Raw genomic sequence first — 18,664 nt, forward strand, 5'->3', positions numbered from 1 at the left:
TCATCTTTGTTCCTTTACATAGCCTATCTTTTTTCTGTCTGTCCAGACCATGAGTCTGGACCAGTTTGATCACAGGTGATCAGATTCATATAAAAATTTGCATATTTAGGAAAAAAGATCAAGGCTTCAGGATATTCCCATTTACCTTTATTTTTACTCAGCTTCTGGTCATATTTTCTAAGTTACCAGGAGCTATGAAAGACAAATTAAGCGGCAATCTAGCATTAAAGATCTGGAAACAGGACATCATGTAGGCTCATCTATGCATTAAGCAAAGGAGGAGGCATATCACCACAAAAGAAAAAGTGAAAATATAAAACAGGAACAGCAAATAACAATGGTATAACAAAAAGAAATCAGAGGGAAAAACAACAGTAAAAAAATCATCTCCGTTATGACTATGACCTAATTTCCTTGTACCTTCATTTCTGTCAGTTTCTTACTAGAGGCAAAAACGCACATGAAACTTTAGGCTGAGTAGAAAAAGGAAAGGAAAATACAGAGATGGAAAATGTGGAAGAAACCCGATTTTCAGAAAGTACAGTAGAAATAGTGCCGAATAGCTGGAAATTATTCATTTACAGTAGTTCAAATGAAACATTGAACTTCTCCAACAGGACGCTTAAGAAACCCCACCATTTGGTATTCACTTACCAAACATCCACACATCGCTAGCTGAGGTAAACCGTCGGAAGTTGATTGACTCTGGAGCCATCCATTTGATAGGTAATTTCCCTTTGGAAGCTACAGGGAAGGCAAAACAAGGCAGGCTTTTATTCCTACTACTGAGCTCAAACATAGATTTTGTTCTCAGTGAAATAATTTATAGGCAAAACCCATCTCTGGTGAAGCACTTCAACTATCAAATTTTGTATAAGAGATTTCTGCACTGTATCACCAGTTCTACGGTCGCCCTCTATCTAGAGAGAAGAGCAGCACTTTGCCTAAATATTCAGACTGATTGAGCTTCTTCAAGTTTTAAGTTAATTCTTATTTCAAGATGCAACTATTGCAGTTAAGGAAGTACTGGCACCAAATCTGAAACTGTCACAAATCTCACCAAGGGAGTAGGTGTTTTTAAATGATTCATAAAAAAAGGGTAGGTTGTTTGGCCTTACATAAAACGGAAAAAAGAACGAACAAGAAGCAAATAATGCCCCAAGCCTCCCAATAAAGCCCCCAACAACAAACCCCAAAAGCACAAGAAATTATCATGTCAAAAGTATTCCCCCTCTCTTCTCAGCAATTAAAATGACGATATGTAGCTCACAGTGATACCAGACAAATGAAGTGAGGAAACATAAAGGAGTGAAGGGGACGGATAAAGGATATTTTAAAATATATGACTGAAACTAGAAATATATTGAAGATTAGATTTATGAATACATGGTTTCATAATATACACCAAATTTGAAATGCTACTATTTGGTACCCTACATGCAATCTCTATTCTCCTGTTCTATTTCCCATCTATCAGGTACTGCAGGACATCTCACAGCTGCTAGAGCCACTTAAGATCAGTATTCCATCCAAAATGGGGGAAAAAGTAGGCTTCAAAGACTTTTTTGTACTCAATCTCCCTAGTCCAGTGGCATCTGAAGTATGCAGCATCAGTGACAGCACAAACTCAAGATTTATCTGTAGGTAACCTTGAACTCATTGTGGGTTACCTATATTATGCCATGAATACAAATATTATCTCAAACAGGCCTCAAATGTGGATAATCTTCTAAAAATCATGAAGAAAGTACTACAAGTTTGTCCTAAAGAGCAGAATTTTACCTACACATGAATTTCCTTTTTGCAACTTAAAACAGACCTTGTGATTCTTCTTCTGAAGCACACGTGTAGGAATTTACTGCCATCTATTAAATTGTTGAATAGTTTGCCTTTTTATACAAATACAACAGCTAGATCAAGAATATCTGGTTAATTCCTTTTGACAACAAACTCAGTATTGTGAGAAGCAATTGTGTTCTAACTGGCCTGCAAGAAGGATCCAGAGTGTCAACCTACCTTTATAGTAAGTACTGTCTTCCATGTATCGAGATAAACCAAAGTCACCTAATTTCACACAGTCAGTGGCAGATACCAGCACATTTCTAGCAGCAATATCCCTGCCAAACAGAGTAGATATTATTTCTAGTCATTTAAAAACTTCAAGTGGTGAAATATAATTTGAAAAAAATTATTAAAACCCCGAAGTATCAAATGCCTTTGAGACGACTAAATTATTTTTCTAGTCATGGTTTGGCTGTGCAAGTACAGAAAAAGACAACTACGTATTTGTCTTCTGATTCTCAGAAGCTTGCAGAAATGCTGCAGTACATTTGATTCTTACAAGTAATAACTGTTGTCTCAAAGTATAACCATCAGTGTCAACAGCAGAGGAAAAAGTTTTATCTTCATCTATTTAAATATCACAGGCTAACAATTTCTGGCAATTAGAACTGATGGAAAGAAGAAAAACTGCCTCCTGACCCTGCAAAGGTAAGGAATTATTTTAAGATCTCTGTTCTGTAAGAGGCTTCATAATAAGGAGCTCAGTTTTTAGTGATGCCACAGGGATTATAAAAAGACTTGGGCATTCTTCTCTTGCAGTTTCCCAGGTGAGACAACCCGCTTTATGTGTCTGTTGATTCTGGATTTCAGCAGGCTTGACTAAGTATTGACAGATTTAGCTTTGAGCAGTGAAATAAGTACAGCAAACTGAGTGGTGCTACTTTCTTCCATTTCAGTTTGGTATGAGTAAGTTATATTTTGAAATTTTATTGCTAGAGTTAAAATAAACAGCTACTTGGCCAAATTCAAGTATCTGTAACAATCATAAGGGCCTGTTATTTACAATTTTTTTATATACATATCTACATATATATACATACCTAATACTTACATATAGATGTGTTTGTATCTACAATATATACAACATAGAATTTAAACATTAAGTATTTACACACAAATAAAATACTCAAGTTCAAAAACAAATGGTACATGATAATTGGAGTGCTGTGAACTTCTAATTGCATACAATTAGAGGCTAAAGCCAGTCTCTTCCCCCTAGAAAGCCCATGTTCAAATTCAAGGGAACAAAATTCAAAACACACCTAGAAGGGAATTTAGGTTCACTTTCTGGTTAAGCAAGTACTGGTATTTTGTAAATATTTTGTTTTCTTTGTTCTTTACTTAAGAAGGTGGCTGCCCCTTGTTTTGCTTTTCTTTATTTAGAAGATTACAGGTGACTCGCAGCTTTAAAAAATATTGTAACCACAAAAGAATAACTCAGCTGAAATCTATTCTGAATAAAATCCAGCACTATCTCCAAGTCAATCTAGGAGTGAGCCAGCAGGTGTCACTCTTGAAAAGGGTGTGATTTTGGTGGCAGCATCTGAAAAACTGACTTACTAATACGGAGACTGACATAAAACAAGCAAATGGATTTTAGGAGTTTCAAAGTATTGCTGCTACACATTCATCATAAGTCAAGAAAAAGAAACACATAAGGAAGTCTTCAAGGAATCTAACTATGTGTTGTAAGCGTTCGTCTTCACTTGAGCAAGTGTAGCCAGAATACTGCCAGTCAAAAATCTGGTAATCTATGACACCTTGTATTCCACTAAAATTTTAAGTAGTTACATATAAAAATATACACATACATATTTATAGATATATATGTATAAAATCTTACCTATGTACAAATCTTTTGCTCTCTAAGTAGGCAAGTGCTGTGCTAAGCTGGTAAGCGTAGAGTATCAGAGAGGCCAGATCCAAGCTGTATTTTCTTACTTGCAAAAACGATCTCAACTTTTTGCACAAAGAAGGAAAAAACGGAAGGAAGTCAGGACAAAAAAATAACAAATTTGAACAAAGCATATCTCAAATTATGAAGTTTACACAAGTATCAATGGGCACGCCTTCCCTTAAGACTGGATGAGAGGAGAAAAGAAAATCACTTCCCATGAAGAAATCTGGGTTAAATTCAAGCAATTTTTTCTACACGAAAACGGTTAGCCAAACAACAAAAAAAAATTTTGTTCATTGCTTTCAGGTTCCTTTTGAAGATTGAGAGCATATGCTGCGCTGTTCCAGAGTAAAGCACTCCTGGACTTTTTATGCATTCTTCCCTTGAGAACTGTGCACGTTTTTGGCCTAAATAATTTCAGAACAAAACGGTATGTAGCCAATCCAAACACCAATTATAACAGTATTGTTTTGGAAGCATTAATTTTAACCTACATTTGCTAAAACAACTGGATTTAGCTCATGGTAGCAAATATCAATGCAGAATTTTTATAAGCTATATTCGCAGTATAAGGCAGTTAGGACCGAACAGAAGGTGGCACTAGAGCCTCCTTATAAATTAAAACAAGGCTTTGAAAAGTGATTAGGGCACTAGAAAGGAAATCTGTAATTTTTTGACAGAAAGTGACTTCTACACTACAGGTTTTTCTGCCTTTTTTTTTTCTTGGACAATGTATTGCAGTTTGATAATTACAATGACTATCTTACAATGCAGTGCGAAACATCACTTGAGTTCATATTTTCAGAAACACATGGCTCAAAGAAAACAGATCTATTATAAAAACTGAGATCTAGTTTTGTTTAAACCATTCATCCAAAAGACATAATAATATGGAAAGTCATCTTATCTAGAGTCTCTGCTGCAGAGACTGTACAGAAAAAAACCCACAAGAAATTCAGTGTTCCAAGGGAAAACGCAATGTTACTCAAGAATAATGAGAGATGTACCACATGATTTCACTTCTAGAAGGTATGTTTGCAAATGCTGTTTAAACGATACCACATTATCATCATCTTGACACAGGTCATGCTCTCACTCTGGAACAGCAATTGAATTCTCTGAAAACTATGATTAAATCACTTTGGTATGAGCTGATGCAGTTCCCTCAGTGGAGAAGTTAGATCAAATTCTGCCACTCCTGTTTCTGAGCCCGTAATTCTACAAACAAGTACGGTATCACGTCTGAGGAGAGTGCCTTTGCTTTAGTACTGAGAAGTGATTTTTTCAGTATTTTGTAAAGGTATCTGTGAGCTTAAAGAGAGAAGACCAGAGTCACATGAGGATTTTTCATACCTCTCCAAGTGTACAGAGCTCCATGATTATCCAAACTGGGTTTTCTGTAATAACTCCAATGAGCTTCACAATGTGAGGATGATCAAACTGACGCATTGTTACTAAAAGGAAAAGAAACAAGTTGGTGTGTCACATAAAACCTTTTCTTAAAATAAAAAGTCAGTTAAGAAGCAATTAGTCTATGACCAGAAAATATAATCACAGTTCTGCAGGACTTGAAACAACTGCTTGGAAGCAATAATATCTGGTCATTTAATGTTCTGCGGGCAGCATGAAACACTGCTTGCTTTAGTAAACTGTGGAAGGTACAAGTCAAGTCGGGTTCCCTGGCTCTTCTGCCCTGGTTGAGCGTAACTTAAGTTAACATAATGACCTATCAATCCAGTGTATGACCCATTAACCTGTGCCTTTCTATTAGAACAGGAGGAAGGACAAAACAGTATGTATCATTCAATGCCTGGAAAAAATGTGTGTCAGCTTATGACACAGACAAAAATCTCACTTAATCATTACGTTCACATCTCATTTTATTTTCCATGGACTTAATTAACTTTTCAGTCTCAGCAGTACAGTCACAGTATATTTTATGCAATAAGACATACAAATCATAGAATCATAGAATGCTTTGGGTTGGAAGGGACCTTAAAGATCACCTAGCTCCAACCCTCCTGCCATGGGCAGGGACACCTTCCACTAGACCAGGTCGCTCAAAGCCCCATCCAACCTGGCCTTGAACACCTCCAAGGATGGGGCATCCACAAATTCTCTGGACAAACTGTTCCAGTGTCTCATTACCCTCACAGTGAAGAATTTTTTCCTATACATCTGTTATGGGTTTGTGTGGTGTGGTTTTTTTGGTAGCGGGGGAGGATGCCGCAGGGGTGGCTCCTGTGAGAAGCTGCTAGAAGCTTCCCCGGCTCCAAGTCAGACCCGCCGCTGGCCGAGGCTGAGCCTGAGCCCATCAGTGACGGTAGCGCCTCTGGGAGAACGGATTTAAGAAGGGGAACCTGCAGTGAGTGAGGGGATTGGGATGTGAGAGGAACCCCTCTGCAGATTCCGAGGTCAGTGAGGAAGGAAGGGAGGAGGGGATGCCCCTGCAGCCCGTGGGGAGACGGCAGGCTGTCCCCCCCCAGCCCATGGAGGGGAGCGGGGGAGCAGATGCCCACCTGCAGCCCGGGGAGAGAGGAGCCCACGCCGGAGCAGGGGGATGGATGCCCCCCAAGATGGCCACCGCTCCCTGGGGAAGCCTGTGCTGGAGCAGGCTGTGATTGAAGATCAGCCCATGGAAAGGACCCACACCAGGGAAGTTTGTGAGGAACTGCAGCCCGCGGGAAGGACTCATGTTGGAGCAGTTTGTGAAGGACTGTCTCCCGTGGGAGGGACCCCACGGTGGAGCAGGGGACGAGTGAGGAGTCCTCCCCCTGAGGAGGAAGGAGCGGCAGAGACAACGTGTGGTGAGCTGACCCCAACCCCCATTCCCCGTAGAGAGAACCAAGAGTGGGGTGAGGCGGGAAGGAGGGAGGGGTGGGGGGAAGGTGTTCTAAGGTTTGGTTTTACTTCCCAAGATCCTTGTTTTGATTTGATTTGTAGTAAATTAAATTGATTTTGTTTCTTCCCCAACTTGAGCCTGTCTTTTGCCCGTGACCATAAGTGGGGAGTGATCCCTCCCAGTCATTGTCTCGACTCACGAGCCTTTCTTCATATTTTCCTTTCTTTGTATTTTTTCCTCATCCCACTGTGGCCGGGGGCAGGGGGGAGTGGGCAAGTGGCTGCATGGTGCTTTGTTACCGGTTGGGCTGAAACCACGACAACATCTAATCTAAATCTATCCTCTTTCAATTTAAAACCTTTACCCCTTGTCCTATCAGTACACTCCCCAATAACGAATCTCTCCTTCTTTCTCATAAGCCCCCTTTAAGTATTGAAAGGCTGCAATAAGATCTCCCCAGAGCCTTTTCTTCTCTAGGCTAAACAACCCCAACTCTCTCAGCCTGTCCTCATACAGGAGGTGCTCCAGCCCCCTGACCATCTTTGTGGCCCTCCTCTGGACCTGCTCGAGCAGGTCTATGTCTTTCTTATGCTGGGGTCCCCACAACTGGACGCTGTACTCCAGGTGGGGTCTCACCAGAGCGAAGTAGAGGGGGAGAATCACCTCCCTCAACCTGCTGGCCATGCTGCTTTGGATGCAGACCAGGATGAGATTGGCTTTCTGTGCTGCTAGTACACATTGCTGGCTCATACTCAGTTTTTAATCCACCAATACCACCATGTCCTTCTCCGCAGGGCTGCTCTCAATCCACTCATTGCCCAGCCTGTACCCACATTTGGAATTGCCCCAACCCATGCGCAGGACCTTGCACTTGGCCTTGCTGAACTTCATGAGGTTTGCATGGGCCCACTCCTCAGGTCCCTCTGGATGGCATCCCTTCCCTCTAGAGTATCAACCATACCACTCAGCTCTGTTTAATCTGCAAACTTGCTGAGGGTGCACTCACTCCCATTGTTCATGTCGTTGACAAAGATGTTAAATAGTACTGGTGAAGGGTCTAGAGAACAAGTCTTATGAGGAGTGGCTGAGGAACTGGGGTGGTTTAGTCTGGAGAAAAGGAGGCTGAGGGGAGACCTTATCGCTTTCTACAACTACCTGAAAGGAGGTTGCAGCAAGGTGGGTGTCAGTCTCTTCTCCCAAGTAACAAGTGATAGGATGAGAGGAAATGGACTCAAGTTTCGCCAGGAGAGGTTCACATTGGATATTAGGAAAAATTTCTTCACTGAAAGGGTTATCAAGCACTGGAACAGGCTTCCCAGGGAAGTGGCTGAGTGACCATCCCTGGAGGTATTTAAAAGTTGTGTAGATGTGGCGCTTAGGGACATGGTTTAGTGGTGGACTTGGCAGTGAGGTTTATGGTAGTCTGCCCCTGAGCTGAAAGGTGAGGATGAAGAGCAGAATATACCCCCCATAATCCAGGAGGAAATAGTTAGTGACCTACTACGCCATCTGGACACTCACCAGTCTATGGGACCAGATGGGATCCATCCGAGAGTACTTAGGGAACTGGCTGAGGTCCTTGCCAAGCCACTCTCCATCATCTATCGGCGATTCTGGTCAATGGGGGAGGTCCCAGAGGACTGGAGGCTTGCCAATGTGACTCCCATTTACAAGAAGGGTTGGAGGGAGGATCCAGGGAACTACAGACCTGTCAGCCTGACCTCAGTACGGGGGAAGATTATGGAACGGTTTGTCTTGAGAGAACTCACATGGCAAGTCCAAGACAAGCAGGGGATCAGGCCCAGTCACCATGGATTTACAAAAGGCAGGTCCTGCTTGACCAACCTGATCTCCTTCTATGACCAGGTGACCTGCCTAGTGGAGGAGGGAAAGGCTGTGGATGTTATCTACCTTGACTTCAGCAAGGTCTCTGACGCTGTCTCTCATGGCATACTCCTTGAGAAGCTGGCGTCTCGTGGCTTGGACAAGTGTACTCTTCACTGGGTGAAAAACTGGCTGCATGGCCAAGCCCAGAGGGTAGTGGTGAATGGGGTGAAATCCAGTTGGTGGTGGGTCACAAGTGGTGTTCCCCAGGGCTCGGTGTTGGGCCCTGTTCTGTTTAATATCTTTATCAATGATTTGGATGAGGGGATTGAGTGCACCCTCAGTAAGTTTGCGGATGACACCAAGTTGGGAGGCAGGGTCAATCTGCTTGAGGGTAGGGAGGCTCTACAGAGAGATCTGGACAGGCTGGATCGATGGGCTGAGGCCAATTGTATGAGGTTCAACAAGGCCAAGTGCCGGGTCCTGCACTTCGGTCACAACAACCCCATGCAACGCTACAGGCTTGGGGAAGAGTGGCTGGAAAGCTGCCCGGCAGAGAAAGACCTGGGGGTGCTGGACGACAGCCAGCTGAATATGAGCCAGCAGTGTGCCCAGGTGGCTGAGAAGCCCAACGGCATCCTGGCTTGTATCAGAAATAGTGTGGCCAGCAGGAGCAGGGAGGTGATTGTTCCCCTGTACTCGGCACTGGTGAGGCTGCACCTCGAGTCCTGTGTTCAGTTTTGGGCCCCTCAGTACAGGAAAGACATTGAGGTGCTGGAGCGTGTCCAGAGAAGGGCAACGAAGCTGGTGAAGGGCCTGGAGCACAAGTCTTATGAGGAGCAGCTGAAGGAGCTGGGGCTGTTTAGTCTGGAAAAAAGGAGGCTGAGGGGAGACCTTATTGCTCTCTATAACTACCTGAAGGGGGGCTGTAGTGAGGTGGGTGCTGGTCTCTTCTGTCAGGTGGCTGGAGATAGGACGAGAGGAAATGGCCTCAAGTTGTGGCAGGGGAGGTTTAGGTTAGATATTAGGAAAAATTTCTTTACTGAGGGGGTTGTGAGACATTGGAATAGGCTGCCCAGGGAAGTGGTTGAGTCACCATCCCTGGGGGTATTGAAAAAGTGCGTAGACGGGGTACTCCATAACACGGTTTAGTGGGCATGGATGATGGTTGGACTCGATGATCTTGCAGGTCTTTTCCAACCTAAATGATTCTATGATTCTATGGTTGGACTTGATGATCTTAGGGGTCTTTTCCAACCTAAATGATTATATGATTCTATAGATCTATCCTCTTTCCATTTAAAACCATTGTCCCTTGTCCTGTCACTACAGGCTTTGATAAAAAGTCTCTCTCTGTCTTTCTTATAAGCCCCCTTTTAAGTATTAAAATCTTGGTAAATAAAATGTATATTCCAAACAAACCACAATTATTATCTTTAGGGGTCTCTTGTGCTAATATAACTCAATGCAATTTACAATGTTTAGAACATGGAAATGTAGCTTCATTGATGCAAAAATGAAGCAGGAGTACAGTTTTAATTACCAAAGGAATGGAAAGGCAATTAACACAAATAGTTTTATATCATATGGTCTGACCAGTTGTAAACATAAACTACTGCTGGAAAGTACTTCTCAGAGATTAGTTCAATCAATGTTAGCTGACAAACTCCCAAATTCAGAAAGGTAACAGAGTTATTACATTATTTTGCCGTCCAGCTTCTAGAGGTAAGAGGAATGAACTACTTGCAGAAAAGAGCAATTTACCAAAAAGCCAGTGGAAGATCATTAAAAATCTCCCCAAACCAGGTGGTTTGTATTTTAGCATACACAAATGCATTAACAGTAATAAACTGCTACGCAAAAGCAGACAGGAATGAAGAGACAGGTGCTGCTCGTAACATTTTCTTTCATCTACTTTTTATTCTGAAGTGCTCCTCCTCGCAAGAATCAACACTACATCTTTTCAGCATTGAAAACTCCACCACAAGCAAAAAACTAAAACCCAAGAATATTTTAATGTTCCTACTATTAAAATATTAGGAAATAAATTTCTTAATTCACTGAAATAACCAACTCTGCCTCTCCAGATATTGGATTTGGGCCTTTTGAAGAGTGGTCTTAAAAACTAGGAGGCAGTATCTTCTGAGAGTTTGCAATCTGAACGCAAACAAAAGGAAGGTAACAGATGGGAATTAGAATAAAAAAAGGAAAGAAGAAATAGCAAAACTATTAAATCAAAATTGAAAAGCACTATTATCAGTCTACTATGTTGGCATTTCCTAATCTGTCAAGCTCAAAGCATAATAAGGAGCATTCAATGAGCAATTATCTTCTACATTGTTAAGAGACAGCAGCCTACCTTTGACTGCTAAGTTATTACTATAAGCAATGGTATTTACTTTTGCAACAACTAGAAATGTAATGGAAAAAATTATAGTAATTTAAGAAAAATCTGACATCCAAAAATAAGAAGCCATTAGCTATGAACAAAGATTTTTCTGAACAATTAGAAAAAAATCCTTCAACAAAGGAATAGTGAATAGAAGTATACTGTAACATCTGGCCATAACCAAATAATTTATTGATATAATACAATACCTTTACGAGATTTATAGATGTACAATAGCAGAGGATAATAGGCAAAAATTAAGGCCTAAGTCTCATATCTTAATTTGCTTACAAAACCAAACTGTAGAGAAATCAGTAACTACAACATTCTTGTAGAAGTTTTCTGTTAGTATTCATCTCAACAAAAAGCCTTCCTCCATGTATGAAATGTCCCATTTGGGGAATACAAAATTTGTGGGCAATTATTTAGAAAATTGGTTTATCCTATCATAATTTTTAATTCTGAATTGTCAAAACATATCTCGCTTAGGCATAACATTTTTAGCAACTTTGTTAACAAAGACAACCACCTGACCTTCTAAAGTAATACACTGGAAAAAGTGCTATTTTTTTTTTTCAATTCATTAAGGAGAAAGAAGAAAATAGACGATCAGATCCCTAATATTCCAAAACTGGTTCTGAAGCCTTACAGGAGTCAAACATCACTGTTCAATTTAGAAAACCAAAGAACCCACATATAATCATACACATGGGCAATGCAAAGATGTAAAGCAGTCTTCCTGGCACATACTGCAGGAGAGGAAAAGGTCATGTTATATAAATAAAAGACTTACATTAGTATCACAAGTATCTGGCACAGATGGCTGCAGTCTTTGCAAGGACCAGTTACAGAAGCTACCCCAAAAGAAATACTTTAATACTCACAGGCTTCTTGTAAGAATTTTTCTCTAACACTGTCTGAGGTGCAGTTTTTACATGTTTTGATTGCAACAGCCATAGCTGGATTTTCCTGAAAGACATTATTGAGAAATAACTGAAATACAGCTCACCAAATACAGTCCACCAAAAGTTAAGTCCTTTAAAATTCTAGCAAAACTGCTTTAAAGAAAATTACTATTAACTAAAATATCTTTAGTTAAAAAATTACATTTTGAAAGCTTCAGTGTTAAAATATTAATTATAATCAAGACACCTAGTGTACAACATTTACATGTAATACACCTAGGAAATATTTCATCTGTTTTAAACTACGTTAAATCGTACAAAATTATGACAAAAGATACTAAGTTTAACTGAATACTACTGTAAACTTTTTGCGTTATTGAGGATGGTAAACTCTTGAGAAGATTTCACAATTGCAGAGGAAACAAGTACATATACACCTAAAAAACACACTTGGCTTATGCTAGCAAGCAACCTGGAAAGCCACATAAAGGGCTTTTTGTAGCTCTTGCAGAGCAAAGACTGGCTATAATTTTGAACTCAAACTACAAAGGAAAGTGAAACAAAGATTTTACATATTGGCTTCACAATCAGTTACATCAAGGGCTTAAAACCGAGTTAAACAGAACACGCATCCAAAATCAGAAACAGATTTTAACATCTGATTGCTTATCCTCTGAATACTGAAAAATGAGAAGCACTGAGACAGCCCAAAGGAGGCCTCTTCGCTCAGGCAGCATCTTTCATCTTCTCTTGCTTTGGTGTGTTTTTCAAATACCCTTTCCATAAGTTACAGACAGCCCAGAGAAGCTGCAAGCTTTTTTCTCCTGAAAAGAAGCTTTAGGTATTCGAGCTTCACTAGTATTCAAAACACCATGACTTAACTTAGAAAATAGTATTTTTACACCTTAGAAGATATCACTCATACAAGTTCTTAATGGGTTGAAAGCAGATGAAATGTTTTAAAATTAAGCTTCTACATTAGATATAGGCGGGCTCAAGGACTAGTATGCCTTTCTTCCAACTGGGAAATTGGGAATTGTTCATTGTTTAATAAGAATATTACAAAAGAACCTGTTCCCCAAAAGGCTACAGGGTTGATGCATGTCCTCACCTAGTTTTTAAGGCCCGTGAGAGCTGAAGATTCACAGTTATGTTGTATATCTGCTCATGCTTGCTCTATTTTAAATCTATTTTTACAGACAAACATTATCAGAATTAGAGTAATATTTATATTGTGCTTAAATGTCTATTTTCTAAGTTACTCACAACATAGCTCTTCAAGTTGACTTTGCAGGAAAATATTGATTAAAACCTTTTCTCATACATAAGCATGACCATAAACTGACTGAAAAACTGGGGGTAAATTAAGACGATTTTATTCCCTTCTGAAATCAGGATCCAATAATCAACACTGCATGAGACCTCTGGAGGCCTGCCAGACCAAGCCCTCTCCTGGTGTTACAGATCAAGTTTTTGAAACCTCTCATAACCAACTTCAGCATCAAAAGAAAGAGTTTCAGTGTCTGCAACCAGCAAAGACTCCAGACAGTTTGCAACATGAATATAGGAAAAGGCCTGATATCAGGGGTTTGCTGATCTTTTGTTTTCTTATAAGGAGATAAAACAGTGAGGATGTATCAGATGGGCAACAGTTTGTGTACTGAGCAGCAAACACTATTTTAAATGACACTCTTGGATTAAACCCACAGTAAATCAGCCTTTAAAGACAGTCTTACTTGAATTGCTTACCTCTGAGCAATAGAATCCTCTATGTATACATACATTTTCCATTCAGTATCCTATAAATACAGACTGGTTGTGGTATTTCAGGAATACCTAGTAGTAAGCAGCATTTGAGAAGAGGTGGATGCTGCACAGTCCCTAGAATAAGAACTTTCCAAGTGCAATGACCAGGGATAAATGAGATTTTTCAGATTCAAATTTGAGTTAGCGGAACAAGACGCCAGAAATCTCCCCTATATTTTTGCATGCGAGCTAAATATATGTAAGGATGGAAACATTATCATGTTATTGTAACTAACCTTTTATCTATTGTAAGATTTCTTCCAAAAGTGTAAGTTACACTCTGTGACTAGTACATTAAAATTTAATGATAATACCTTGCTGTTTTCCCTTCACATATTCAAGTGTCTTAAATGTAGTTAAAATTTTATTAATAAAAGTAATCAGCAGGTTGCCATTTAAAAAACTCATACTAGACACAGGATGACTGAATAAAATCTGTTTTCCAACTGAAGAAAAAGAACGGAGAGAAACAGCATTTTCAAAACAGTAGTCCCTAACAAAAGGGGTCTTTAACTGGTTTTACAGAGCACTAGATTCATCCACTGTGCCCCAAGTTCAGTGAAACATTACTCCTCAAGTACTCCTGTTAACTTGGACATGATTAAATGAAAAATAAGAATCTCCCTTAATGCAAAGTATATCTGATCTGCCTTTCTAAATGAAGATATCAGAACGGACTTCAAACTTGTCTGACATAGATAACATTTATCCTTATTTCTTTACTTAAATATTGCATTAAAGATTTATTTATTTAACCCACTGAGCCCAGGATGCTAACCAGCTGTTTCTGGGAAATACTGTTTCTGAAAGTTAGAATTAGATTTTTGTCCACATGAATTATTACATTATCTATTGAATATCCAGACAGTTTCTTCAAATGAGAAATAAATCTTCATTTTACACTTGAGGTTGGTTGAAATGAAATAATTTTCCACCTTTCTCTTGCCTTTTTCCACCAACTTAATTTTTTGTCCATTTAAATTGTTATCATAATCTTTGTGGCTGCAGTCTAGAAAAACACATAAGCATAGCCTAAATTACACAAGTCCTGCCAACCTCACTGGTTTCACTGAGGTGACTCTTGTGCATTGGGGTTTTGCTGGATCACTGTCCAAGTATTTTGTATCTTTTCTTTCAGGAAAAAGTAGTAACTTTATTAACATAAAAGCTTCTTTGTGAAAGATATAGTGAGATGGTCACTGGAGAAACAGACACATTTGTTTAACATTATTGTCCCTCTATTGTAGGCTACTGCCCTTCCAGCATAACAGACTAGAATTTCTTCTCTGTATTTCAGCAGAGAAGTTAGATCAGCTTATCCTGACCCAGGTGGCAGCTTGTGCACTGAATACCAAACCTAAACCCAAGTCAGGCTGAACACTCATAAATATGGTTTTAGACTTTGGAAAAGGTTCTAAAGCACTGAATGCTCAACAGGGGAGTATGGCCAAAGGGATGTGTGCTTACCATGCTTAGACACGCTCAAAATGAAGAAGAGAGTGTATGGTTGGGGTTAAAAGCAATGACTTCTAATTCCAATTCAGCCAGTGGCTTTGATACAGTCCTGAATAATTTACTTGGCTCTTTTGATTCCTTTCCCGATCTATAAAAAATAGCGATATAGGAGCAGAGAAACTACTCTTGAGCTAGTTTTGTACTTATCTGAAACACAGGAAATATTCTCTACATGCTGATTATTCTGAAAAATAAATCAAAAAGTCAATTTTTATTTGTTCTGGAAGACCCAGACCAAGGCACCTTAGGAATAAATTTATTTTTTATTTTATTTTTTAACTAGAAAGGGTTTATTGTTTGTTTATTTTTATTTCAGAAGTGAGGCTTACCGGACTCATGTAAACTCCTTGGTGTACATCTCCAAACTGTCCTTCACCAATGCAGCGCCCCAGTTCAATTCTCTCCCTCTGAATTTCATAATCTCTGGCTATAAGAATATAATGCACTTAAAATATTAAATTTCTGATGAAGGGCAAAGAAATAATCCACAAGATACAAAACTCAAAGTAAGTCACTCGAATACCTCACATATGAGTAACTAAGATTAACATTTGCTGCACACCAACCTACACAAATGCTGTATACACACAGTGGAAACCTCTTAAACAGATGTTTGAACCAAAGCAATAAAGAAGGAATTGTGAAATCTGATTTGCTAAATTAACTACTATGCATTATTTATTTCAGCGCAATAGACATAATTGAATCCTTCTTAATTATAGCTAGTAAAAGACAAAGAACACAAATAGCCTTGGGCAATACCGATGATATTAAATACAGCCTTAGCACACATCCCTTTAGATGTTTAAGAGAACTCCACTATGTGGTATTTTAGATCTTGGAACCATCAAATGAGCCCAGAGAATTTTTAAAGAGGTAACTGCAAGAGAAAATACAGAAACAAGAGCATGGCAAATAAAGATAAAATGAAAGAGCAAATTTTTGAATGCACTACACCTCTATCAGTGTGTAATTGAAGTAAAATTGATATGTTTTGTGGACTTATGCAATTTTGTTAACTTTGTGGTTTAACAGACTGAGAATATTACTGATAAAAATGGCTCAGTACTTCAGCAAAACATTTAATCAATTGCAACTGAATTACTTCATTTGCAATTTACTTTCTAGCAGACATGGAAAAGTATTTCAGGAATAGCAGAAAAGCATGTGCAGTATATGTTTTCACCTCTACTTTTGTTCAGAGAAAAAAAAAATACAACCAACCAGCTTAGGACTTGATTTCATTAACACTACAGAAATAACGTGATCTAGAGCTGGATAACAAAGTGATAAATGCCTTTTTCATTTCTTTAAGTACTGCATTTTCCTCTTTAAAATCCCAAAGCTAACTGGTTTAACTATAAATAAATAATGTTTATTAAATGAAAGTGAATAGTAAACTTAAAAATTCCACATCATTCCAAATTGCAAGCATACAGGGATGGGTAAAGGGTCTCCTGTTACCTTCATCTATTCCATAGCTTTCTGCAGTGCAATTAAGAGAAAAATCAAATGCTTACTTAGATATAGCTTCTTAAAATCAAGACAAGGACAAACATTTTTTAACATTTTTTTAAAAAAATGAAGAAATACACTGATGCAATTTTAAGTTTACATTAGCAGAAGTCACAGGTCTGTTCTTGTGATCTTTACTGACTCAGTCCTTTGAGAGCTGAACACTTGAGTCCACTTCAATCCACCAAAGCACTTAATGAATTTCACTTCAACAGGCCATCTCATGGGCTTTGAATTGAAGGCATACTTAAGCATTCAGCATCATCCAGGGCTGGGCCCACAAGTAATTACTTCCATGAATTTAAATGAAAAGATTAGGAAAAAAAAAAAAAATCACACAAAGTTAATATGTTAACAAAAAATAAAGGATATAATTTATCACAGTACTTTTTGATCCTGCAACTATTTTAGTAGAATCATGTAGTGACTTACTGCAAGACATTCAAAACACATTGTTTATTTCTGGAAAACATATATTCTTGCTTTTCAAATATTTATATTCAAATATATATGTTTTTCAAAACATATATTCTTGCTTTTCAAATATTTTCCACAGTAGTGGAAACTATGTTGTAAACATTGAAGTGATCACAAAACATTCCTGCCACACAGTAAACTCTAGAAATCCTTACAGAGATTCATGGTTCTTCAGCAGAACATGGTACCAGTTTAGCACCATCCTCCCCTCTTACACTAACCAAACCTGATGGTTTTGCAGGTCTGCTTATCAACAGATTGTCTACTTCTACAGAAATCCTTGGTTGCCAAAACGCAACTGTAATTTCAGAGACATAGCTTTTAAAATCAGAATACTAGACTTTCACGTTAAATTAGTTAGCCTTGACAGTTTAAGATTGTATTATGATTCAAATATGCCATAAGACAAAATCCTTGTGGTGACTAATGCATCTTTTTTTTTTTTTTACTTCAAAGATGAAGACTCAGAAGAACTTTGAATTTTTATTTTTGTTCCTGAAGTCTTTCATCTTTAACAAAATTGCATGTGGTACAGATGACTTTCCTCTATCACGGAATTCAAAAGCAGCAAGTCTGTCATAGAGCAAGGGTGAGATACAGTTAGACAGCAATACACGGAAGCTTTCCAAATTGTTTGCTCTTATCACAGAAATCTTATCCATTCTTTCTCAAAGCGCTGTGTTCAGCATCACAATCAAAAAAAATCTACATCTTGAGACATAGCAGGAATTTCACTATGAAGTCACTGACAGCAACAAAACAGAATTTGGTTTATCTGCTTCAAAACCTGAACTTGAAAAACACTGCATCTATGAGTTTTCAAAACATCGTAAAGAATATTTTCTTTGCACACATATTACTTAAGGCTGAAACATAAGATTCAGTCCCTGCTAAACCAAAGAAGCTTTTGGATAGAGAAGTTCCCAAGTTAACTACCATACTTACTTGATGGCATTGTATAAGTATCTTCTTCATCTATAATCTCTGCATAGTCATCTGTCTCTGTAAAGGGAGGAATTCAAGAGTTTCGGGAAAAGCAGATGAAAACAATTCTCCAGAACAGTATCTCCAATTTATCAAGGCTGATATGTCACAACCCCCAACTTCAACATTGCTGGGACGCATTTACAATAGCATGAATAAAACTTGCTCATGCATAATTTATGGTATGATAATGACCTCAGTGCCAATTATACTACGTCACATAGATGCATTCAAGAAGGAATAAAAGGAAGATTCATTTATATTCGAAAAAGTTTAAGTTCTGTAATTGAAACCCATCTAAACTGTTGACTTAAAAAGAAAACCTTTTTAACAGCAAATTCCACTGCAGTAAGGAGAAAACATTATTAACAGATCAAATTGCTTTACCTTCAATAAAGTGTGAATAATAGTTTGCTAGGTTTTTATGTCAAACAGGCAGAACAGACAGTAAAGATGTTCCAGGGCAGCATTTACCTACTGTCAGTGTGGCAAGGTGAGTTATTTTCCATAGACTCTTCTAGAGCATAAAGATCTTTTAAGTCACACTCTCGCTTTAAACCCATTTTTCTTGTGTTAGTCTCAATTTTCCTTGTTTAGTGGAAATTCACTGCCAGTTTTGCAGACAAGAATCAACATCTCATGGACAGTGTGTGAAAACAACCAGTTCT

The 18,664-nt window shown here is 38.7% G+C and overlaps 1 protein-coding gene across 9 annotated transcripts in view; it reads right to left on the bottom strand.

Annotated features, from left to right (window-relative positions):
• The window catches only part of PTK2 (protein tyrosine kinase 2), a 227,748-nt gene that overhangs the window by 38,819 nt on the left and 170,265 nt on the right, over positions 1-18,664 (bottom strand). For 6 of the 9 annotated variants that reach the window (XR_008235252.1, XM_052787688.1, XM_052787689.1 and 3 more), the window contains 8 exons: positions 17,958-18,014; positions 16,485-16,505; positions 15,350-15,447; positions 11,679-11,763; positions 5,093-5,193; positions 3,686-3,801; positions 2,017-2,117; positions 655-744 (listed from right to left, as the gene is read on the bottom strand). Coding sequence is in view for 8 of the 9 variants with exons in the window: in XM_052787688.1 (XP_052643648.1) it covers positions 655-744; positions 2,017-2,117; positions 3,686-3,801; positions 5,093-5,193; positions 11,679-11,763; positions 15,350-15,447; positions 16,485-16,505; positions 17,958-18,014 (669 nt within the window). In the remaining variant the exon portion in view is untranslated. The remainder of the gene's footprint in view (positions 1-654; positions 745-2,016; positions 2,118-3,685; positions 3,802-5,092; positions 5,194-11,678; positions 11,764-15,349; positions 15,448-16,484; positions 16,506-17,957; positions 18,015-18,664) is intronic. The other 3 variants (XM_052787685.1, XM_052787682.1, XM_052787686.1) reach the window with 1 other exon arrangement.

This window comes from Harpia harpyja, chromosome 5 (assembly GCF_026419915.1).
Source record: "Harpia harpyja isolate bHarHar1 chromosome 5, bHarHar1 primary haplotype, whole genome shotgun sequence".
In the NCBI taxonomy this organism is placed as follows: domain Eukaryota; kingdom Metazoa; phylum Chordata; class Aves; order Accipitriformes; family Accipitridae; genus Harpia; species Harpia harpyja.